The 26,059-nt window shown below is 36.2% G+C and overlaps 1 protein-coding gene across 1 annotated transcript in view; it reads left to right on the top strand.

Annotated features, from left to right (window-relative positions):
- Nucleotides 1-26,059, top strand: part of CADM2 (cell adhesion molecule 2) — a gene marked incomplete in the record, with an annotated part of 648,988 nt that overhangs the window by 562,112 nt on the left and 60,817 nt on the right. Inside the window, 1 exon segment of the mRNA XM_021402877.1 lies at nucleotides 8,681-8,859. Within this exon segment, the coding sequence (XP_021258552.1) occupies nucleotides 8,681-8,859 (179 nt within the window).

Here is a 26,059-nt window from a genome sequence, read left to right as displayed (position 1 = left end):
ATATCCATGTGATTTATGAAGACTCTGAACTTTACAAAAAGGTTTCTATTTCTTATGTAAATTAAAGATAATGGGGTTTCTTATGTTAACAGGGGGAGAAAAAAAAAGATAAGCTTTTCCATTTAAAGGGTACATTTTAGCAAATAAACTGATATATGGATTTGAAGTTATTAATTTCAATTAGCCAAGATGACTTCCTGAGAGTCTTTGCAGTCATTATGTTATTAAAATGAGATTTAGCTGTCCATCAAAACGAAAAGATAGATCAGGATCTGCGGATACTTGTGCTAAGTGTTGGCTGAAGTAATAGTGGGCTGCGAGGGAAGTAGGAGATCTGCAGCCAGAACTGGCTTCTCTTGCTCATTTGAAAATCAAACCTAACCTCATACTGTGTAGCTGCTAATAGAAGAGAAAGGAAAACAATGCCGAATGAAATAATGTCAGGTTGAAAAATATAAAATCAATCATCTTTCTCTTCCCAAAACAAGAAGACCGTCTTGCTTAAAATGATTTTTTCCCCCCAGTTTATTATGAGCACACAAAGCTTTTAATAGAGATCTCCTTCAGGACTCTAAAAAAAGAGGCAACACATTTTGTCTGCATTCTTTAAAGACTGGTGATGTTTGTAGGAGGTTAGCGTGTTATTTTTATGTCATGCAGAGATAATTTCACTGCAAGGTGAGTTTAATATCTGTAAAACAAAAAGTAGATTCATTCTGTTGAATAGAGTAAGGAAAGCAGATAAAAGCCTTAGAAGAAATTACTGGCATTAGGGCCAGCACTGTTGAAACAGGCAAAACAAAACATATAACCTGAATGATGACAGTATTTTCTTAGAAATCTTTGTAACAAGAACAGTTTTTAAGAAGGTTCATTTTTAGTTAAGTGTTTTCCTGGCTGTGAGTACAGTTAGAAGTACTTGGGGCAATGAATGGAGTTAGCAACCAACTGCGCACAGTTTGATTTCATATCTGAATGCATTTATTCCAAGTTGCCTGTTTGCATGCTGTAGTACTGAGGGCATAAGAAATCAATTAAATAAATAGTTGCATTATCAGATACCTTGGTAGTGAGTTCCTGTGTATTCCACTATTGAGAAAATTTGCTTGTTTGACCTCAGTTTTGACATATAGCACAGTATCATGCTGAAACTTTTTCTAACATTGCCCCTTTGGCCATGTTACACATTTGTGAGCTCTTAGATTTTGCATTTTCTTCAAAGCCGAACAAGCTAACATAACCAAACTAACCCTAACAAAATGTTGCTTCTCCAACACATACCCTGTGGCTACTGATAATGAATTATACTTCTCTGAACTGTTTTTTTCACTTCAGTATGAACCATGGAAGGACAGTGGATCACTCATAGTGGTGCCCTCTCCTTGCCCATACATTTAAAATTTAGCTTACCTTATGGAGGATGGTATTTCAGGAACAAGGGACTTCTCCATATTTGCCTTCACGTAGCAACAGCTTTTGAGTTCTTTAAAATGAAATTCTGGACTACATCCCTATGGCATCTTCCTCACAGAGGCTGCTTTTGAGACAATCTTTTTGTACATCTCTCGGCTCCCTGCAGCTTACAGTAAGAGAATACAAGGGATATTTCTGTTGCAATTCACTGATAAGGTATCTTCTGATTTCACATAATTTCTCTTGTTGATCTGTTTCATGACTGTGAGAAAGCCAATCTCCCAAATGTTATTCATAGCAGGTTTTTATACTTATATGATAAGATTATAAATAATACTGGAGCTGTATGTTTTATACACTTTTCTGGGTATTTGTTTGATATTGTCTTGCCTTTTTGAGAAAGACTAAAATAAAGGAATGGTGGGGTAGGAAGCACAAGGAATTCATAAAAGGGAAGAAGAGAAACTACAGGTAAATATTTTCAAAGAAGTTAGTGTAATAATGGCTTGGTCATCAATTGGGAAAGAGCTATTCAGACACAAAGCAGCAATATTACACAGCTGCATTGAGGGCAGAAGACCTTAGGTCAAAGGGAGTCCTGGACTATGAGGATACTAAAGGATAAAGCAGAATGGGTTATCAGCCTGATAACTGGGAGATATATCTGGAAAGATAATTGTGGCAGGAGAACATTCAGATTCTTACAGCTAAAGGTACATATTAACTGGCCTGAATTGAACCTTGAAAAATAGTTACAAGGAAAGGTTAGAAAATAGATAGGAAAAATATAAAAAATTATCATTTCCCCTGGAGCAATCTGTGCTTCCTGTCTCAATAACAGGAAAAAATACCTATGCTTTGAAAAGACTCTTCCTGACTCACTGTAATCAGTTGCTGTCACAGCCTTGTTTAGGATAAACATTTTCAGCTGTAAATTTAGCCCATCCTATCAACATGGTTAGCAACTGTAACCCAAAGACCCAATCTGAAGGTGAGAGGACTGCCTGTTTTATCCAAGGAGAGCTATAGGCAGTGAGTCCTGTCACCTCACTGCATTTGTGATGGATAAAAGAAAGGCTTTATCTGTAACCAGAACAGAACATAAGAGATGAGGTGGTTTCATTTGTTTTGATTTGTTTGTTTTCTTCTCTTCAATGTATTTTTTCTCTTTTTTCCTTTTTTTTTTTAAAAACTATGAATACTAACACAATTTGAGACTCCTCTACTCCTTTAAGCAGCTTTTTCGAAAGCAAAATATACTGCAAGAATCTTCAACATTTTTTCTTGTTCCTGTTGTCCTCACAAATCTTTATAATAAAAAGTGGAAATCTCTATTTTGTTGCCACTTCATTTTTAACATACATTGGTAATTTAATTCTTAGCCACTTTAAAAACACTGGTATAGGGCATCATAAATGTTTTTAGGCTAAGTTATGTCTTCTGAGATGCTTGAAAGAGAAAGGTATAGACCAGTATAATAGCTAATTCACATGTTCAAAGTTGCCTTCCTAAAAAGAAGAGAACTTTTTAAAAGATACTTAGGACATTTTTGACTAATTCTTTTGAGGAGAAAAACACTCTCTGAGGGTTTTGTCAAGCTCTGCAGAACTACAAAATCATAAAGAGTTCTTATCTGATAAAATAAAAACCATTTATCTGAGCCTTTTATGAAAGGCTAGAGACTAGATATTGATGTTTCTGATAGATGAAATGCTCCCAAACCAGCTCATCCTAATATGACTCATCAAGAGTGAGGCTTTATACAAACAAAAAGTTCCCTCAGGATTTAAACTTTCAACTGGATGATTAACTGATAAATCTAAAAATCCAGATTCTCAATTGAGATTGACTCCATAAGGTCAAATTAATGAAGCAACCATTTCCTTAGGTGACTTGTAACATTACACTAGCATTTTGACAAAAATGCACTGGTGAAAGTAGTGATGTCTTTTCCATTACTCATTTAAACATTTTCACTAGTTTTTTAGGGACTGCAGAGAAAAGAAGCTTGCCCCTACTTGGAGAATTAAAAGATGGTGTTCAAGAAAGCCATACTCAAAATAATGGATTTACTTGTCTTGTTAATGTTCTGCAAATCCTTCTTTCTTATTTTTATCCACATTGGCTACAAAGTCTTGACAGAATGCTTAGAAACCCAGATGGATGTTAATATGCTCATTGAGACCAAGTATGTGAACAGCTGGCACTGTTTTTTGTTTTGTGTTTGTTTCTTTTTTTGTTTGATGCTTTTCATATCTTAAAGATATCAAATGGTTATCCATGGTAGTATTACAAGCCAGCAAGTTATCTAAGTTTGAGATCAAGGTCTCAGTGAAGAACATTTTGGTCTGTCTGTATAAAGAAATCAGAAGAATGGATTGTGTTGATTAAGTTCCCTGTATTCAGAAAAAGAGGTGATGCAGAAGATCCATGTATCTTTCTTAAATGAAGACTAAGTTAAATATGATTTTTATATACAAAGGCATCACTAGAAGGGAGTTTTATAGGCAATGCTGAAACATCAGGCTAAGGGTGGGGAGAGATGTGAGATTGTTTAGAACTTATTTTAAAATAATGCAGTGTTACCTCTAAAGGCCTACATTATCAAAAAAGATTAATGTGGATTTAAATCCTGTTGGTATTTTTTAAAATATTTTTTTCAAACATTTCAGTTCATTGTTAGCTTTCTCTCAGGAGGGGTTTCTCAGGATCTAGATTAAACAATACTTTATAACTTCTTTCTTAAGTTACTTGCAAGTAAACTCCAGTTCCACTCTGTGAAACTTGAATCCCCTTGGAACATGATGCCAGTTTTGATAACCTCATTACAGTCCCATTTCAGTTTATCTGGGAAAGAATACCAAATTTTGTTGCTTTTTATGTCAAGTTTGGAGGCTAACATGAAAACAGTTAACAAGATTATTAATTTATACCAAAATCCAGCTCATTTTTGCAAGTCAGTTTCTGAAAACTGCTGGGCTTTTCTGTTAGGATTAAACATAGAATCATGGAATCACAGAATGGCTTGCGTTGGAAGGGACTTCAAAGCCCACTCAGTCCCAACCCCCTGCCATGGGCAGGGCTGGCCCCCACCAGCTCAGGCTGCCCAGGGCCCCATCCAACCTGGCCTTGAATGCCTCCAGGGATGGGGCATCCACAGGTTCTCTGGGCAGCCTGTGTGATGCTTCACCACCCTCTGAGTAAATAATTTCTTCCTAACATCTAACCTAAATCTCCCTTCTGTTAGTTTAAAGCCATTCTCCCTTGTCCTATCACTATAAGAGCAGTAAATGCCAGTAAATTCCCTTGAAGTACTGGAAGGCCACAGTTAGGTCTCTCCAAAGCCTTCTCTTCTCCAAGTTAAACAAGCCAACTCCCTCAGTCTGTCTTCATAGGAGAGGTGCTCCAGTCCTCTCATCATCTTCATGATCTTCATCTTAAACATAAATTACATCAAAATCTAAGCTTGTTTTGCAGTTTTTCAGATAAACAGTAGATTTCAAGTTTATTTTAGGTGACTGGCAAAGTACTCATTGATCATAATTAAGGTATTTTTTGTAAGCTCTTAATTAGTACCCTTGGCTTCTTTTAGAGTATTGCAATCCTGATTGTGCCACTGTATGCATCTGCATGAAAGGCCAAATTAGTAAAAGCCATACATGCTAGCCAAAGAACTAGCATGGCCTGTCATATTTGAACTGTCTTTTAAATATTTTTTTCAGTGAAGTCAGAGAAAATGGGGGTTAAATTCATAAGTGTGATTCAACTTAAAGTAATCAAAAACGTAAGGCATAGAGCTACTCTGTTCCAATCCTCATAATGACAGTGCTTTAGTGAGTGAAGAAAGGCTGAAATTCATTAATAGTAGAGATGTTTTTGGTAGAGAGGAATATGCAATATTAGGAGTGTACATTTACCTGATGTTTTAGAACTTCCAACCTAAATATCCCCTAACTGAGCCAGAATGTTGAGTGAAGAATGAACCTCTGGACATACAGCCATGAACGCATTTCAGTAGGATTACCTGTGGAAAACTTACATTTCAGCAAGCCTTGTGGCAGGGAAGGGGATCTTCCTCACCAATGTTTCAGCTGCATTTGGGCTTTTAGCAATTAAGTTACTAAAGCACCTATCAGGGAATGGCCAATATTCTCCTAATTTACAGTCTGCCTTGTTTTCTTGTGATTTCTGTTTTCTGTCAATAATCTCAGATATTATCAAATTCAAACAAATATAGAAGGATAGACAGAATAAGGAAGGCCTACTAAATACGGTCTATCATAACTCATAACTAGGTTGTAATATGCAGAACTGTTCCCATATTCTGCAACAGTCATTGCAGCTGCTCAGAGATCAGTATAAGACAGATAAAAGTAGATACGTTTTTGCACAGCAGGTAAGGAATTTTTTTTGAATTCATTGCCACAGAAGGCTGGATTGACACACAGCATAAGCAGATTCAGAAAGAAGTTAGAGAAATTCATGGGCAGTGGTCTAAATACTGCATAGATACTAAAGAGAACAAGATTTGCACCCTCCAACACCCCTAATGGGGTGATTGTAGATGCTAGAGGAGCACAGAGGGAATGGGCCACAGGCAGTGGCCACACTCCCCTGCTTTCCCTGGGCAGCCACTCCAGTTGTTGCTGTCAGCAGCAGCACATTGGCCTGGGTGCTTGAGCACGTCTCATCTTCTTAACTCACTTCTGCCTGACTAATGAATTGTTTAGACCAGAGTGTCTCAAAGCTTCCCAGCAGCAAAGGCAAGATTTAATTTCGTGGCTGTGACAGCGTTGCTGCTTTAGGCACCGTCCTCCTGGAGAGTGGTGAGATGGAGTGAGGGCTGTGCCCAGCCACCATGACGTGCTGACCATGGGCTGGCTGCCCAGGGATGGCTCTGCTGCTGCTGCTGAGCCAAAGGGGCTGGCTCTGTTAATTAACAGCTTCCCCACCACTGCCAGAGTATGTACATCTGCTGCTCTAACCACTCTGTGTTGGACTGCAGTTGGTATATTAAGATGTGACAAAGTTCTCTGAATAATTTAGATCTAAGGCTCCTTTTCCTAGTTATTTGTATTCTATGGGTTTTATCCTAGGACATGCCATCTAAGTTCAATTTAAAATCTACGTTTCTCACATTTCCACTGCACAGAAGTTGTTTTAACATGCCACTTATGAAGGTGATATCTTACATTATAGCAAAAAAATTTTGGAGTTTCCACTCTTGGGATTACAGATTCTCAGTAGAGCAGTAGGTGGGGAACAATAAGAAGTTTGCTTGAAAATTGAACACATCCACCTTAACAAATCAAAGCAAATCACACCATAATGATGTGGGACAGTTTTTCTGCAACATTGTGGACATCTAGATTCCCTGCTAGTGTTAAGCAGAAAGGAGGTGTGTATTTTGTGTGCATGTGTGTTTAGACGTAATGCTTGAAGGCACATCAGGAAGAGTACTATGACAAATTTACAGTTAGAGATAAATAAGGCCCTTTTCACCAATAGTTCTTAATCTTTGGTTTAAAATTCTATGAATGTTGTGATCTTCCCAGACTAGGGAAGTGTTTGTCCCTCTGTACTTAGCACTGGTGAGACCATACATTTTCAAGAGAAAGAAAAGGTTGAGTGCTCTTACCAAATAGAAAAAAAATATAGAGAGTAGATAAATGATACAATGATAGATAATGATACTCTCTACAATGAAAGTAGATAAAAGATACATGGCAGCAAGTTCCCTTCAGAAAACTTCACTTTGTTTGTATGTTGTATTATTTAAAATAAAATTATCTCAGTTATTATTCTGCTGTGTGTAAGGCCACATTTTAACAAAATATCTCTGCTTAGGTATTTAGGTTTAATTCTTAACATTCGTATTTAATAAGTTCTAAACGCATTAAATTAAGCACATTAAATATTTCTTCAGTAATACTAGCAACTTACTAGACATTTGCTGGTTTTATAAAATAATTTTACCTTTTGTTTTATTATTTAGTTATAAAATTACATATTTTTTTTAGGGAAATATAATGTTACATTCTACTACCATATAAATTGCAAGTCTGGAACAGCTGTTGACTGAAACCGCTGATGTAGTGTACCCTAAATAAAGGAAATGATACTCGGGTTAAAATGTACAAAGCTAACAGGAAGAAGCGAATAAATGTGAAATGATAAATGTAAATATTCAGGCTGTGAGTATGTTGCTTTAATGACTAGTGTCTAAGGAGCTGAGATGCTTTATCTGCTTGTGAAATAGGATTCAGTAAGCCAGCTTTCCATTCCTAATCATGGATCAGTCTTTTTGGCTTTTCTTCATGTAAATTTGGGAGTAGATTTTGCTACATACAGGTACAATACTTGCTGCGGTCTGTTAGGAAAATCCCTTGGGCTGTAGGGCTTCTTGAGAGTTTTTGGGAGAGTTAAGTATCTATTGTCAGTGGAAGATCTATGGGAATCTATAACATCATTGGTTCCCTTCTCTACTGCGTCCTTAACTTGGCTGGGAGTTATTGGTGCTTTGCCTTTCGTCTGATTTGGAGTGACCAGGTACAAAAGGAAAGGTTTCACTGAAAGGAAATCCAGGATTTTAATACAAATCTTACTTTGCTTGTGATAATGTTTATTACAAGCAATTATGCAAGGGAAGGATGCAGAATGGCTGTAGAAAGAGGTGGGCTTTGACACAATACAGCAACAGAAACAAATTTAGATTGTATGTAAGATGTGCTACTTTGTGACTGATATGCCTGGTGCAGGAAAAACATTCAGTACATTCAAGTACACTTGTGAATGTGAATAGCCTAAATAATTTAAGAATCCATTTGCAAACCACTTGTATCTACCTCAGCCTGCTCGCGTGATTTCTGATGCCTGTCAGCTGCGCAGGGCCACACTGCTCATCGCACAGAGAGCTGTTTTCACATTGCTTGCCAAATGTCTTGCCAAACTGTGCACCCTGAAACCTCTTTAGCACTTTTTAAAAAATTATTGTCATTTTTTATTTATTTAGGGAAGACGTTGGCCTGTTCCAATACCGTTCTGTTTTCCTTTTTGTTTCTCTTCTTTTCCTACCTGGTCCTTCACTTTCTTTAGTAGTTTCCATCAGGTAGGTAGGTTCTACTAAGTTCTCATTATATCCAGTAACTCAAATTATCATTGGATATTCTTTAATGGCAGGGTATTATCCATTTGTCACTGTTTCTAATATACGTTGTATATACACGCTCCTTGTATCTGAATAAAAGTCTCACCTTGGATCCAACAGGCCAGAGCCAGTATTGTGGACAAAGGATGGTGGAGAACTACCAGATCCAGAGCGAATGGTCGTCAATGGTAGAGTCCTAAGCATCAGTTTCCTAAACAAAACAGACAATGGCACATATCGATGTGAAGCAAAAAATCCAATTGGCCGAAACAGCACAGAATATGTTCTGATAGTACATGGTAAGTGCATTCTCTTTGGTTCTTTGGTGCATGTTACACATCTGTAGCATTTCAGGAAAATTGCTTGCTTATGATCACTAATGAAAGAATAGCAGGAAAAAGCTAAAAGTATAATTGCACTTTTATTGATGTTATCCTCTAGTTGTAGTGTGTGTGTTTACTTCCTTCTACTGGATGCCTCTCTTCATTAAGTTTAAACAAAATATATTTATCAGTGTAAGCATCTGTAAAAATATTTTGCAGTACATTGGGTACTGTTCTGTGAAAACTTGCCTCAGGCACATACTGTTTAGCTAAGGTGGTTACAGAAGTATATATGAAGGGAAATTTGGAAATGCAAGACAAAACACACTAGTTATAGCTTGCTGCTAAGCAAATTCTGCTTATCCATGTTAGCTGATCATCTGCATCTGACTTATTTTTATAATCAATCCTCAAAAATATGTTCTGTACTAAATTCATGATACGTCTTCCAATGAAACTGATAAATAGGAAGACTCCCATTAAATTACAATTTATTTATTTTCATTGTTTAATTAGGCAACAGTATGTGTTATGTTAAAAAACAGCAGGCTTTTATATTCATCATGAAATAGTTTGATATCACTCAGATATAGGAGAAACTATAATAAAATGTTAGCATTTGCCTTTACAGCAGCTTTACGGTCTGCGAATCTAGCAGTCTCGAAGTATAAAGTTTGTCTTATCATAGATATATATGTAATAATTCCTAGAAAATTATTGAATTTTAACCCAAGTGAATAAAGAGGTGAAAGCTCCACTATACTTTACCACAGTACTGTTTTCCCCCATTTTTTACATGAGAGCAACTTTTTATAACTATGACAAAAATAAAATGAAACAATGTAGTACAAATTATAATCTGGAAATAGGAATGGGAACTGTGTAGGTTTTATTCAACTCGTAATGACTTCAGGTGTAAGAAATATATGATTCTTGGTGTTTGCAAGCTCTCAAAAATATTTTTCACTAAAGGCTCAACCTGACTATTGTTATTTGGCATAAAACTTAGAATAAATGCTACTTTCAGCTTTCAGTAATGAGCTACTTTCTTAGGGCTGTTGATGAAATGTGATTTATCAAAAGAACTCCTTAGATTACTTTTCATTTCTCTTAAAGTTCAATATTAGTTTATGTAACATTAATGACAGAAGTAAGGAGGAGGTCTTTACATGAGGAGCACGGAGCCTGTACTGCTGTGTGAGTATTTCTCTGTTAAAGACAAACAGAAAAACTAAACCCCCTAACCTCTACTTACATTGATTATTACAAAAAAATATATATATTTTGCATCCCAGAGGTAGTGATATATTGGTTGCTGGCTGCATGCACAAAGTGCACACTACCTTGGATGAAGTAATGTCTTCCTTGCTTACCAAATAACGGAAATTCCTATCATTTGTGTTTTGTGCCCAATTTATTTCTATGATGATTTTTGAAAACATGGCCTTTGATAACAGTAGATTTTCCATCAGTGCTGACTTTGCAATATACCCCTATCAGAGACTGTTTCACAATCTCCTCTGTTTCTTTCATGTAGTGGTATGCCCCCTGTTGATCTGATTATTTTGCAACGATTTCACGACAATCTGTAAAGTTACTCATTATCAGGAAGGAATTCTGTTGTGTGGCAACACATTAGGCATGTTATCAGGTTTAGCTTGAACATTGCTGACCTTTTCTGTTATGAATTCTGTCGTTTTCCTAATTGCATTTCTTCAATTCTGGTGTTAGAACTGCAGAAGATAAATGTCAGGTGCTTCCTCGATTACTGTAACAATAAGAGTAGTGTGACAGAGTATGTGTTGGTGTTTAGTGCTTACAACTTACTGTATTTCTGAGTTTTTAAGTTCATTTTAAACACAGAAGAGACTGACATAATTATTTTATGGATTGTACCACAATTGGTTGTCTAGATCAATTTAGACAGTGTCTTATCCTTTCTTTAGTTCATTGGATTCCTGAATGTCCCCAGTGGAACATAATCCTCTCAAAACAATTCATTATTATCATTCTTGCTCTCTCTCCTTCTCTCTCTTTTTCTGCTAGCAAAACTACTTTTTAGCATTTTCTGAGATGCGTTCTTCTATTTAATAGAGGATGTATTGTCTCTGTATCTTCCAAAATATGTCTGTGAGCATCCTTTGATTTGCCATCACTTGCCCTGAGCCTGACTTGTAACTTTTTGGATCCCTGCATTTTCTGATACAGCTGATATATCATATAAACATGCCTTCTTACCTTGAGTATTTAGTGTCTAATACAGGTACATGCCAGATATAAGGGGAGCTACATTTATAAAGACGTGTGAGAGGAGAGGGAAGAAATCTGCACGTGGAGAGAATCCCTCTTCACAGGAGATTCTTTGACATTGCAAGTCAAGGAAGTAAGGTCTAGGAAAAGAGACCTACCAAATCTGTATGGAGTAAGGCATAAGTGCCCTGAGTGCTAGTAGATCACTGCCCTTAATGGATCCTCTGAAAGTCCAGTGCCACAGTGTTAAACAGATAACAGATTTTCTATTATACTCTTCAGCCCAGAGAAGGTACAGTGATGGAGAGAAAGAATGATAATCACTTTGCCAGGTTTAGGGAGATGCTGTGACTGATTCATTTTTGCCAGGCAAGCTGGTGTGAGAAGGCAGGGGACGTCAATGACTCTACGGAGTCAGAGAAGTGTAATCTGATTCACAGCTGTTTTTTTTTTCTTCCATATTGTGATTCCATCAACATTTTTTCCACTTCTACAGCTTTTCTTTCTTCTGTTCATTAAGGGTTCAAAAGTTCCATATGGCTTCTGTTCCTTTTTTTCCCCTATTGAATTCCTCTCAATGAGACTCTGTCTAATAATTCCCTCAATTCCTAAAGTTATCTTCCTAACTCAGAACAGATCTAGACAGCTCTAGTGTGGAGAGAAGCTTACCTAAAAATGAGAGATGTCATTTCTCACAATTAGAGATAAAGAGTAAGGAATGTTTATATATATATTAATTATACAAACCAAGAAAAGAGCGTCTCCTGCCTTTGCAAACCTAGACAAAATATTATAGAGAAAAGTAATATTTTTTCCACTGTAAATGACAATGAGGTAATAGAATTTTGATGTTAAGTGATAAAATATATATCTATAAACAGACAAACGGCAATGTATAATATAAATAGCATCTGATAACATAAGAAAATCTTTTTCAGTTTTGTATTGTAATTAAAGAAATCATAGAAAATGAATATATTTATATCAGGTGAATGGCATTGGCTATTAAATATGCTCATTCTGCTTTGCTGAATCAGTACAGCTGCTGCTTTTATTTTTCTTAACTTCTGTTATTAATAATAAATGTCAAGAAAACATTTCATGAAGGAGGAAGGTGGGCATAAAGTCAGAGTTTATAGGCAGCAGTGCAAAGGCAAGATGTATTTTGCTCAAACATTTGTCTCTTGCAGTAACACATGCTTTAATGCCTGTAGCTGTTGTCATTTCTGTATTCTAATTGGTGAGCTTAGTGCTTTAGAAGTGCGCATTCTGGTTAGATATATTACATCCTTCCTTTGGTAGTAGGCTGCAGGCAATTTTCACTCTCTATTAATTTACTAAGAATTTTTGTTTACCTTTGTCGAAATACTAGTCATTAATCATCAGTAAACAGAGCAAACTCTCAAACTCAGCTCAAAATCATAGATTCTACTGGCAAAGCTTAGGTAATATCTGGAGTGATACAGGTAGAATTGAGAGAGGATGTGGTCCATCACGATCAGCTGAAGAAACAGCTGCTGTGTAAGTAACTCATGACCTCTGAATGTCACTACTGAAAGCCATCTAACTGCTCTAAACTCCTTTATCTTTTGCCCACTATCATATTTATTACATTTCATTTCTGTTTTGAAGTTCTCGTAGAAGCTCTTCCCTTTATTTATGTAACTCAGTTGTGCACATCTCTCCCTCTGTGGAAGTAAACACTGAGTCTGAAGTAATTTGGAGTATGTCTGAAAAGGTATGATTTTTTCCTTTTCTTTGAAAACTGAGGATTTCAGGTAGGCAATAGATCTCCTGGTTTGCAAATATTTTCACTACAAGCCTCTGATAAATCTTGTAGACTGTTTTTGGACACCTTTTCCTCATAAATACGTTTTAAAAAAAATATTTTTTTTAATTCATTCCATGGTATAGAGAGGTGGGAAGTACAGAAAAGAATGGGAGTCATCCATATGGAGTAGCAGGCTCAACTGTAAACTAGTTGCCCTCCATTTTGGTGTCGAGATTCTAGATACTGAGGTGGCTGGACAATTTCTAAAGTTGCTTTCTTTATAGTTCCTGAGATGAAACATCTCACTTACAGAAACATTTCAGAGAAGAGACTTTCCTTGCCTGTGGGAAAATCCTACCCTTTGACTGAACAAAGCTTGGGCTTCTGAAAAGAGAATTGAGCAGACTTGTGATGTAATGGAGCAATAATAGCCTGTAAAGCTACAATAGAGTGTTTTTACTAAAAACTAACGTTACTCCCACAGCAATCAAGGCATATCAAGAAAATGGGTCTCAAAAGACCACTTAAGACTTCATTTGAAATTCTGTGCGTGTGAATATCTATACTTTTTAGTTTTTAGATTTTTTATCTGTGCTTGAATTAAAAGAAAGTGGGTGTCTCAGTTCTGAGTCCTTAAAACAGAGGTGAAAAGAACAGACTTTCCTACTTCCATCTTTTAAAAACTGAAAATAAAATAGATAAGACAACTCAGTGGCAAAGGAGTATGAGCTTTCAGAGGAAAAATAAAAAAAGATGCTCTTGAAGACTTCTTCCATCTCAAAAATGTAAATAAGAGTTGATAGTCCCACATTAGCCTTCCTTTCCCCCAAACTGTCTTTATTTTCTTCTCAGTTTTTGAGCAAAAGCTGAGGCATGGAGGAATTAGATTGCATTGTGGCAATCCTGAGAAAGTATCTCAACAAGAACCCTATGCTAAAGGTAGCAGGTAGCCTTATAAACACTGAGATAATTTTATTCATGTGATATTCTGCAAAGTGTAGCCCTTCAAATTATGTTGAACTATTTTGATTCTTGCACGTACATCAACATTCTAAAGTGACATCCTCATATTGAGTCAGCATTGCAATGTTAAAATTAACTTCTCTAAAAGACTCTTAGCGGTGCTAAGGCAGGTGGCTTGGACCTAAAAGAATGGTTTGTTTGAATGCTGTGCAATCAGATGAATTAAGAAATCATTGGGTATTATAGGTTTTATTATTGGACTTAAGAAGTATAATGTTTATTTGATGTTTTTAGGAATGAGAAGTCTGTCAAGAAACTTATGGTGGAATTGTTGGCTTAATTTTATGGATGAATTGGCCAGCTATTATCCCTGAACACTCACAAGGCAGCTACTTTGAAATTGCTTTTTGTTGATAAATACTTGCACAGTAGGGTCTATAGTTGAGCTGTGTGAACTGATATTTCTTCATTTAAGGTGACTTTAGAAAAATAAGATACAATTTTTCTTTTCTTTCAGATAAGCTCAAAATTATTTTGTAAAGGTCAATAAAAATAACATTCCAAACCATAGTAATGCTTTTGGAGAACCTGTTTAACACTTATACAGTTTTACATTAAAATACTGGTTTTGATTAAAGAAAAGTTTTAAAATAGTAATTTTGTTAGATAACATGATTTCTTTTTAAATGGAATACTCAGCACTAACTACCTATTAAAACAGATATAGCTCATTCCTATTTAAATAAAAGTTATCAATGTGCTTATTCTAAAAAATGTAGGATTGGATCATGTCTTTAATAATATACAGTACCTAAAGAAATTTAATTTTCTATGTACATGTGTAATTGGCTAATGTGATAGTTCTTGATTCGGACTCCCTCTGTGATTTCTGAAAAGGAAAATACTGCATGCAAGTTTTGAATGGTAATGAGAATTCCTCTCCACACACAATATGCATTGAATTAATTATTTTGTTGGTTGTATATGGGTAGAGCATCTAAACTGAAGCACTTGTTTAACTACACATGCTAGATATGGTACTGTTGCTCTTTCAAACAGAGCTCTTAAATAATCTTTATTGGACTGTACTTCTCAAATAGTATTGTCGAGTTTATTATCACTTTGATTTGCTTTGGTATCATGGATTGCTCTCTAATTTTTCTGGATTTCAAGCTTTGCTATTGTCTGCCTCTAATTTTCATGAACTTTACTTCAGTCAGGCTTTTTTGGGTGAGATGTTAGACTGAAAAATTGCCATATCTATGAATGTCGTATGCAGGCTTCATGAAGAAAATAAGACTATTAACAGAGTAATTTCGCTTGAGTCTGATGAGAAATTGAAGTCAAACAGTTGTTAATAATTTTCTGTTTTAAGAAAGATAATTTATTATTCAAAAAGAAACACCTATGACAACAGCAAAAAAAAACAAACACATAATGAAATTATTAAAGTAACTTTCCAATTTTCAAACTATAATCTTTCTTGCACCACTGTGTGCCATGTGGAATGCAGATAATGGTCTTTTGTCTCTGTCATTCTGATATGGTGCTTCTGTAATTTACCTTTCTTTTGAGAATAGGTTGCTCATCATTTCACTTAATTTGAGAAGAGAAATGATATGCTATATAGTGATAATACTTAAAATATCGGTGATGGTGACCTGGTGATACATCAGTACTTTGTGTTCCAATTGAGATTACAAAGTTTGGGGAAGCAACACAAGTCATTGGCTCTAAGCAAACGGAGACAGATATAATTGCTTTAGGGAAATTGCTCATAGCATCCTGAGTCTTTACCTTACCACTGAAGGGAACTGAGGAAAATTTCTGTAAAAATGTTGCATTTTTGCTAGAAGCTCGGAGAGAAGTTCAGTATCTCAGGTCTTTGATCAAATATAAAGGACAGAAGCTCAGAGAGAAGTATACCCTCTGGAATTTGCTTATCTCAAACCATTAATATTTCTAACGTCTTTAGTTTTCTGTTAGTAATCATTTGTTCTGATTATTCTGTTTTTCTATTCCTAATTTTAATCATTAACAAATTATTATTTTTTCTGTAGTTTGCCTTACATTTCTATATCAAGAAAAAGAAATTGTAAAAAAAAAAAAAATCTGTATGAAAAAAATATTCAATTCATATTTCTTTCAGTATTCTACTACTATTTTACTTAGAACAAATAAGGTGGTTCTTTTTCCCTTTGTTTTCAGTATTCCTCCAGCTAAAGACTGATCAAACTGACAAGAAAGTGAGATTTTCCTGGATAAAATTTCAAACTCCTTATAACATTTTTCTTCACAGCTTAACTTCAGTTTTAATTTGTGCTGGGACGGAAATATCTTTACCCTATCCCCCTAAAAAGGAAACTTCTAACCTGAAATCATGAACTATTTTTTCTAGCTCTTCGTTCTTGAATTCTTGACCTAACACAGCATTTTTTTTCTTTGCTTTGTAATCAAATTTATATTAATTTATTGCTAGATCATAACATAGACTTTCTGCATTGAATCTTCATCTACATTGTTATGGGTTACTGTGAATTGCTTTGACCTTTTTCCCAAAGATTCACCACATTTTTCACAGCTTTCAGGAAAGTGTGTTGCATTTATCTTTCTGTATGACTCACACAGAAAGTGGAAGAGACACAAACAGTAGCCAGGAAGGCAGTAAGGGTATATCTCAAAACCATTCTCAGGCAATAGAAAAAAAGAATATTGCTTTCAAGTATGAGTGCGTATCTGCCAAAGGTGATAACGTTGGTTGGAACACCCAGTGCTGTCTGCGGATCTCTCACAGTAACCTGACTTCCTGTAAGAGGCTGTTGTTACCTTACAAGAATAAAGAAAGCTTTAACCCCTTTCGGTGAAACTTACCGGCAAATATCTGTGAACAGATCTCTAGATATCTGCTACTAGTGGTGAAATTCATGTTATGATGTAAGATAATCTGTCATTTTTAGAAAGAATGGTCCAAAAAATTTTCAGTCTAGGTTATTTTTCTTTTATTAGAAGGCTTGGAGGTAGAAGAATTAATGATTTTATTTCTTTTTTCTTTATCTACTTTATATTCTAGCCTGCATTTCCTTTACCTTTCCTTCACCTGTATCCACAAAACTTAATTAGTCCCCAAATACACCCTTGAAGAAAAACCTTACTTTTGCTTGGTAACTTCATGCCTGAAGAGGGTGTGTCTTTCAGTTGAAACTACCCACATTCTCACTGCAAGTGAAGAGGAAACCAAACCAAAGGAGAGGAGGAAGGACAGGAAAAGAACTTGGCAGGGTAAACTCTTTCTTTTCTTTAGATATTTCTGTGGGTCATAGCAGTAGTGGATTGGTTTCTCCCTCCGTGGTTTCTGTTTTATTTTTAATTTTCTGCACATTTCTTAATTCTTGATGGGTAGGAAGCAAGGAGGAATGAGGCTAACGCATTGCAGTGTTCATTTGCTGCTTGGATGAGGAGAGCTCTAGATTGCTTTCACCATTCACAAGCAGGAACTGAAATCTATTTACATTGGTTTGTAAGTCTCTCTCTCTTTTTTTTTTTTTTTTTTTGTTTTTGTTTTTAATAAATAAATAAATAAGGAGATATGACCAGTTTCTCTTTACAACAAATACTGCAGCATTCCACTGGACTGGAACTGTCTTATTTGATGGCTTGGTAGTAAAGGTACCAAATAACCTGCCTACATCAATGAAAGCTGTACAATTACAATAAGAGCAAGTCTTGACTGTATTGCATGTGTCCCAGCTTTCAATGTAGTGTTATACAAAGCCATCATCATGGGGGAATTCAACTAAATGCACAGCACTCTTTGGGAAGAAAAAAAAAAAAAGAAAAAGAGCATAAAGATTGACAACTAAAAAGATAGGACCTTGTTCTTTCAGGTGGTGTATTATGGTAATAAGAATGTGAGAAATAAGTTTATTAATCAAAAACAGTGCAAAGAAGTTCAGTAAACTATATTTTTTGTTCCAAAGATGCCATTAACTTGCCCAAGCTGATTTTCAATGGGATATAGCTATCCCACTGTGACAAAGCATTTCAGATTAGTGTTGGACCCCTCTGATTTTTGAAATAAAGTAATTTAAAATAAATAGCATTCTATCTGATGTCTTTTTACTAACCTTAAAATTATTGCAGTGAGTTTTGTGTTGTTTAAGCAATTTCAGTGATTTGTCTGGAATTTCTCAGAGAAGTGAAAGCAGCAACCATAATAAAATAGAGATCAGCAATCTATTTACCTCCATTTAGTTTCAACACTTGACTCCCTGTGAGGGAAATTTTAGAGAATTCTCCTTGACCTCTTTTTTTCTTCCTAGTGCCATTCTGCCTGAGTTTTTTGAAATTTTTTGCACAGAAAAAGTCAAGTGTCATTCTGAGAAAGCTGTCATCTTTGTTCAAGGCTGCGGCTGTCTGAATTTGCGTTGTATATTAGCTTTTCTTTATAGATTTTCAAGGGCCAGATGCTGGTACTTTATTTCATTTAATTTTGAATACTTCTATTTCACAGCTTGGGGAAACAAGGAAATATGGCTTGTCTATTTACCTTAAAAGAATAAAAATGTATTTTTACATTTTAACATTGCTGTGGCAATGGGCCTAGAATATCATACTAATAATGATAGAATGCTGTGCTCCTGGGACAAGTCAAACTGGTGGTTGGTGACTTTTGTGGTAACATTTCATCTTGATTGCAGTGAAACTGGCATTTCAGGTATAAGGACAGTTGCTTTGTGAAATGCAATTTTAAGAGGTTTTATTTTCTTTTCTCCTTTTGAATGAGTTTGTTTCAGTAGCAAATTGCAGTGGGACTGAGGAGATCCATTCCGTACTCCTTAATCATGACCAGAGGACTGTAAGATATAAGATACTCTATTTAATAATTCTGTGTTCATTTCCCTAGCTGTGGAATGAGAATGATGCTACCTCCTTTTCCCTTTTTTTTCCTCTTATATCTCAGAAATGATCTTACAGAAACTCAAGGCAGAGATCCATTCTTTAGTGTATATAAATTTGTTAGTGAAGTGTTATGAACAAAATCAGGACACATCTAGATGCACTTTTATAAGTACAGCTACTTCTTTTGAGTCTGCAGACTCAAACAGTTCTTTAAAACTGTTCTTTTTGTTTAGAGTATCAAATTACAAAACCCTTTTTCTTAGCTTACTCCATGTTCTGCCAATTTTACGTAAGTTCTTTCAGGTAAATTGCATAAGCTTCACTGATGTGCTCACTGCATTATTTGTAACTATTTAAATTAGAAAGATGAGCTTTCATGCAAGACAGAATGGCTCCCTTAAACAAAACAATAGGCTTTTATTAATATTACCACTATAAAATGTGAAAGGATTTTTTTCACAACTGGCAAAATGTAATTTGGGAAAGAGTAGTTCTTTCAGAGTATACATTTGGGGAAGTCTAAAGTATTGTATTCATGTGACTCCAGCACATGGGAGATTAATTTTTCTGTGGAATACTTGTCTTGATATGCCCTCAGAGGTACGTTTTATGCTAATAACCACTGATAAAGTAAAACTAATAAAGTAGAGCACTTGAAAACAAATTCTCCAGTACTGAAAGTTCGCCCACTTGAGAATTTAGATTTTCCTTATGTTAAGGTTGTCTTCAATATCTACTCATCAGAACAAGTAGTTATCTTGTCAAATGTATCCTTTTATGTTCTCTTTATGTCACCTGGTTTTAGCACAAGTAGGAATGAAGAAATACCACATTACAACCTGTTTGCTTTCTCTGGTACAAAGGATGTAATTCTGCCCTACCAAAACTGAACAGCAATGGCTAGGTATATTGTGAGATAGTACATTATGTCACCTTTCATTCTTCTACATCAGAAAGAGCAAGAACGATGAGCACTTCAGATGGCTAGAATGGTGGCAAACAATGAGTCTGATGGACAATTAATCGAGAGTCCAGCATTGCAGATCTTCCTTCGCAAACTTCTTTTTTTATGAGGGAGCTGCAGCTAGGGAGTTTCTGCTGATGGCAAATTCATCGGAGTGATATGGGAAGCAAAATGATCTCTAAAGTAAGCACTAAGGGCTTCAGAAGGGCTTCTTTTTAGAAGTTATCAGTCACTAGCACAACTCTTAAATATTCATGTTAGATGCTTTCCTGTGGTTCAGTATTCCTGTGGTCCCTATGTGCAACTGTTAGTGTAACATACTACTTTGCTCTCCAGGTGACAAAGCCATGTTTGTGGAAACATCTGTGCTGTGCATGTTTTACTAGCCAGATAAAACTTTTTTTTTTTTTTTTTGAAATAGCAAATGCTACTAGGAGCTGTCCTGTGCCCTGCGGGAGGAGCAGTGGAAGAAAGCTGCTGTCCTGGCCAGGCTCTCTGAGTTGTTCCCTGCCAAGGTGGCACTGACTGGCAGTGGGGAGTGCCCACAGGCCTACCCGGATTGTCATAGGGACTTCATACTCCACAGCACTGTGTGTCTCTGGAGCAATGGCTTTTGTTCACAGTTTGAGCTGTGGGTAGAATTTTGGAATATGCCCCTCAAGCTTCAACTCTTGCATGCTTATTTCTGTCAGGGGCAGTGCAGGCAGGCAGAAGAACCAAGCCAGCAAGAGCTTGTTGGGACACAATATCAAGAGAGAGCAGACCCAAGCTGGGCATCTGCACCTGGGCGTGGAGGGAAGTCATAGAGCTGACCACCACCCTCAGGCACAAGAACTTCTTGTCTCCTCCCATGTCCTTCCTACCATATTAAGGCACTTCCTTCCCGTTGCTTTTTTCTTGTCACCTGCTTGAGAGTCATGACTCCTTGTTTTCTGACAGTTATGGCAAATAAGGACAGTTAGCTTTCACTTTGTAGTTCAATGTCAGCTTCCTACTAATCCTCGTTTTCTCATATTTATCATGCTTTTAATTTTGTCATAAGCTCTTCTGGTCAGTGCATGTGTCATAAAACATGCCATGATATGATATAACGTCGTCACTTTGACAAACAAATGATGCCATGCTGCCAATACTGAGTATTAACATTGAAGTGGATTTGGTTCTTTGCTGTTACATTCTTAATTTTCTAAGGATAAAATTTGGGCAAATAGCATTTATTGACTTGACTCTGAAAAAGGTAGAAGTCATTGTCTTCATTTTAATACATTGTTGTCCCTGATTTGCTACTGAAACCTATTGCTTTCAAAATAGGAAAAAAACTGTTAAAGTTTCTGTGAGAACACAGAGAACTCAATGAAATCGATACTCTGGAATATCTTAACATTTGGTTTTTTCCTCTGTATTAACTGAGCAACCAAAGTATGTTAAATCAAACCTTAATGAGCTCCCACATTTTCCAACATTTAATACCACCTAGAGGGCCACTAAACATCTTAGAATCATGGTGCTATGTGAATTTATTTTCTATCCTTCCGAAGCTGCCTGGCCATTTTAGCCCAGCTGCGTATCTTGCATTATGAACTCATCCACCACTAGTCTCTAATCGTTTTAGCTAGCAATCTAGGTCTACATGAGGCTTTTATTAAAAGATTTTGGATATTTTTTAATGACATCTGATTTGCTAGGAAAAATGTCAAGCACATAACTGCCATTTCAGAGTTTCATAAATCTGAATCAATTAGTAAAGAGAACCCCTTGACCTCATGTCTGCAAGGCTTCATGATCATTCAGTCTAAAGTGCAAAGGAGATATTGGCATATGATATTCAAACTGAATGATCCCTTTGTTCAATCCCATTTTCTGGGAGCAACTCTAAATGCAGCTCCCTTTGAATTTAAAACGTTGCTAAATTATTTAGTACTACATACCACAGACTGATTAAATTTTGTGCAGAGTAGTGAGGTTGTTTCCCAGGTAGGTCATCACTCAGTTCAGTTTACCACTTAAAATTTCTTTTGCTCTTAGTGAAAATACAGCACGGGCCATCTATCATTATCACGCTGTCCTTTAATTTTTCTGTCTGACTTTGTCAAGCTTGAAACAAAAACCTTTACATTTTTATCAACTGCAGCCATTGTTGTCTGAATTGTGCTCAGTCATTCCAGCTTATCAGTTGTTTTTTTTTTTACAAAACAAGTCAAAAATTCTCAATAGGTCAGATCTGTGTTTCATGTAAGCCTACTGAACCAAACAGAACCATTTCTCATTTATTTGGAAATGGAGAGTAAAAGTGCTTAGGGCCAAATCTGCAGTGAGAGTAAATTGTCCAGGCTCCTTGCACTTAAATGGATGAATGTCTTCTGTTAGATTAAAAAGAATGCAGCATCAATTCAAGAGAGAAGGAGAGGCAGCTGGGTCTGTGCCTCTCCTAAAGAGCAGCCTCCCAAACAAGCCAAGCACTGCATTCTCCTCCTTTCTCCACTATCCATTCACAGTCAGCTGTCGGATTACTTGCTGTCTGCCTTCACCTTGCCACTGCTAGTGTGGCTTAAAGTCCTGCTAACATACTGTAGTGTTCCATGAAGAACACCCTTAAAACCTTCTCCATGCTTCTCTCTGTGCCCACTGAATCATCTTTCATTGAAAATCCAGTTCCAGTTTCGCGTGTAACCTGTGGGAACAATCATGGAAAAGATTTGAGTATAGAGTCCAGAATTCTCTTCTGCGTGATATCTAATCCCTTTTCTGTTTCCAAAAACTTTTATGGAAACAATTAGTTCTCAGTGTATTGTTCGTATTTCAGAGATAGCAAGGTGATGAATACATATTTTTATGTATTTTTATTACATTACTGAATTTTTTATAGAATATGTTACACTAAACATTCATTATAGTAGTGAGATCTCTAAACTAACAGTGACAATTATTGTTTGATTTCTATATCTCTCAGCATGGCTTTTCTATCCTCTTTGGTTCCCCATCTGCAAAATATGGCTATTTTTTGCTTCACAGGAAGATGAGGATTAATACTTTAGTATTATGGAAACAGCGATCTGGTGCACTGGTTTGGGTATGGCCACCTGAATTAAAAAGTTCCACTCTACATGGTCCCGTGGTCATAGTGATCCTCAGTGTTTAGGGGCATGAAAGTCATAAACAAAAATTTGTTTTTGGCTGAACATTCTGTACAACCAGATTCAGAAACTGCAAGGCCAGAAAATAGAATTAAATATCTCTGCAACACACATTTGCTGCACTGAAGTTTGCAAATCCATGCTATTAGGATACTTCTTGACAGAGAACTCAAGGAGAGATCAAAGTTATGTAGCCCTTTTGACAGTATGTTTCTCCTCTTGCTGAAAAGGAAGGTGAGGGTAACACAGGGATCTGCCTCACTAGGGGCGTGGTAAGTGTGCCCCAAAGTGAAAATGCTGCCAAAAAAAGTTGTATAGAAACACATATAGTCAAATGGTAATACCTTTTTCTGACATCTAAATGGAACAGCATACCCTCTTTAAAATACTGATGGAGATTCATATGCCTTAAACAGAAGCCTGTGCTCTGTTTATATTTTATATATAACTTTTGTTTATATATAACTCTGTTACAGATCATATTTGCAATCTGTCTGATTTTTGGAGCTACCAAACTCCCTTACCTCCCACATCTTCGATAAACAAGGAGAAAATGAAGGGTGCTGCATATTATTATTCTTTCTTTTGAGGCCTGTGTTCTGCATTCTCTCAAATAAGAAACAAACAAACAAAAAATCCAGCAACAACAAAAAACACATTTTCAAGGCAAAGACATTAAGATTTTCTCAGGAACCCATAAATCTTCCTGGAAAAACTGATAAAGAGCCTTTCTGTCACAGAGACTCAATAGGACTGGTAGGCCTAAATAAATAAGTTTCACGAATGTGGTGTTCAAGTGCTATTTAGAATGCTAATCTTCATCTAGGCTTAGGCTGCCCCAGATAGATTTTAAGAATAAATTTGATGCAAGAGTTCCAAAATTTGTTGATGGTAAGGCAGTTGGCTATTTTGTCACTTTATGCATACTTTCCCATGACACACTCATCATTAAAGGATAGATCCCATTAAACTTAGTTTTCTTTGAACTCGCCTTGCTGATTCTGGTTCCTGTCTTGTTCTTTGGTTATTGAGAGCAAGTAGCTGCAATGCTATGAGCAAAGCAGACCAGCTGCCATCATTTGCATGGTGAATTTCTCCTTTCTCTGGTAAGAAAGAAGCAAAGCCAGTCCTATTCCTTGCATTGATGTTTCCTTTGAGGAAATATGTTTTTCTCTGAGGCTTCTGACAAGCTGCCACATTGATGTTTTGCGTCAGAGTTAGTGTCTTCAATCAGGAAACTAATTTCTGCATAAGTTTTTGTTACTCTTGATGTGATCAGAAAAGATGAACCTACTGTATCTGTATTAAAATACTTGTATATTCTAGTTCTTGTTAACCAGTCTCAGTTTCCTACATCGGCTTTCTTTTAATATAATAAATCTTGCTGGAAATATTTCAATTAGAAGAGTAAGCAGAAAAAAACAAGCTTCTAAATTCACTAGGGACTCGTGTAATCTAGAGTGTGGAAAACTGGGTAGACAGTGTGTTCGTAGAACAAAAAAACTGTGTCATAAAACCATAATTTGCCATTTGCAGTTGACTTGCCATTGCATAGTATTAAGTAAATAACATATTTAAGAAAGATAATTATGGGAAGTAAAGTCACCTTAATTAGCTTTTATGTACAGGGCTGATTTGTAAAGCTTTTCTACTAAACAAGGATTTACTATCCTTATGAAGGAGGTATTTTTGTTTCCCTGTTTGATTTCATTTTGAACAGATACTTATCTAAGAAGTTTCCCTTTATGAAAGAAATTGCATAGATCATCGCATACAACGTATTTTTTTAAATGTTAATTTATTTCTAATGATTGTTCAACTCCATTCTGTTTAATTATCATGGTACTAACATTCCAGGTAGTGTGGCAGTTTTTCCTGATGATTAACGTGGCTACACTGGCTTTTTTGAAAAACCTGTTCTAATTTTTCTGATTTCTAATATTTCATATTGCAAAACAGATGTAAAAATCAGTGTACAGCAGACAAAAGAGAGATCTCATGCCATTTTCTGAAGGTTTCCAAGTGGGAAATCCCACTGGTATAGGTTCTGGAGGGAATAATGCTGGTGTTCATCCAAACCAGAATAATACGGAGTAATAATACAGGTGACTCATAGATATTAACTGACAAGGAAACTTTTTAAGTGGCAAAGTAATCTGTCATCCATCATGAAAGTAAGGCAAACATTATAATTTGAAGTCTTAAGGGAATAATTATGCTATGCTGAACTCATGAACCCTGTCTCTGAAATATCTTCTGTTGGGTCCGATACTGTAAAGGGCTGAGCTGCTTTAGCTTCGATTGATTTTAGTCAGAATTGATGGTACTCAGACACCAATTGCATTTCCTTCCACAGCAAGGGAAGATAGATCATGGGTCAGGTTTGTGCTCCTTTATTGCGTTGCATTGAATAGCACCCTTCAGAAATGTCTTTTCCTGAAATCAGTGCGGAATGACTTACTTACCATCAATTGATGAGAAACTAGTCCTCTCCTTTTAAAGCTGTGGTATAAATAATCTGAAAATTGTCAGATGCTTTTTACTTCCTCACAGAAGTGTTTTTCTGTAGCTCTCTTCAGGGCTTTTCTTTGTTTGTTCTTTAAAACCTGCAATCACCTTATAAGCAAAGTGATACTGGTCTTTATTGCTTTTGGCAGTGTAATCAAAGTATTTTCTATCTGTACATCTGGTTATGTTCTGCTCTGTACAGGAACGTTTTGCAACAGTTTGTTGGTTCCTCTGCAATGAAGTGGCAGCTGCCTGTGCTTGGCATACCTGTATTTGATCAGAAGCTGAACGGTTTTGCAGGATGCTGTCATTGGGGTCTTGCATCTTTTCTGACTTGTATACTTACTTTCTAACAGTAATATAATTGGCCTTTCTGATCTTTCAGTTCTAAGCTATATATTAATGATAACATGCATGTATTAAGGATGATTGCAAGATGACTGCCCACTAATTAGGGTAAAGATTTTGAAATGTACTCTGCTCTAGATCTTAGCAGACAGCTGTGTCTTAAACAAGTGTGTGGGAAGAAGAAAAGCAATCCGGAAAAAGCAGCTCTTATAGTTAGTAGCATTTTCTCCCCTTTTTCCTTCCATCGAGTCTGTCTGAAAGTGGGTGTTTTAACACACAGCCATTTCTCGTTAACATGTGTGTGTTTATTTTAGCATGATGGTGTTGTTCTTTCATCTC

The sequence above is a fragment of the Numida meleagris genome, chromosome 1 (genome assembly GCF_002078875.1).
Source record: "Numida meleagris isolate 19003 breed g44 Domestic line chromosome 1, NumMel1.0, whole genome shotgun sequence".
NCBI lineage: Eukaryota > Metazoa > Chordata > Aves > Galliformes > Numididae > Numida > Numida meleagris.
Note: the sequence above shows the minus strand (reverse complement) of the source record. Positions and strands in the feature narration are given on the sequence as shown.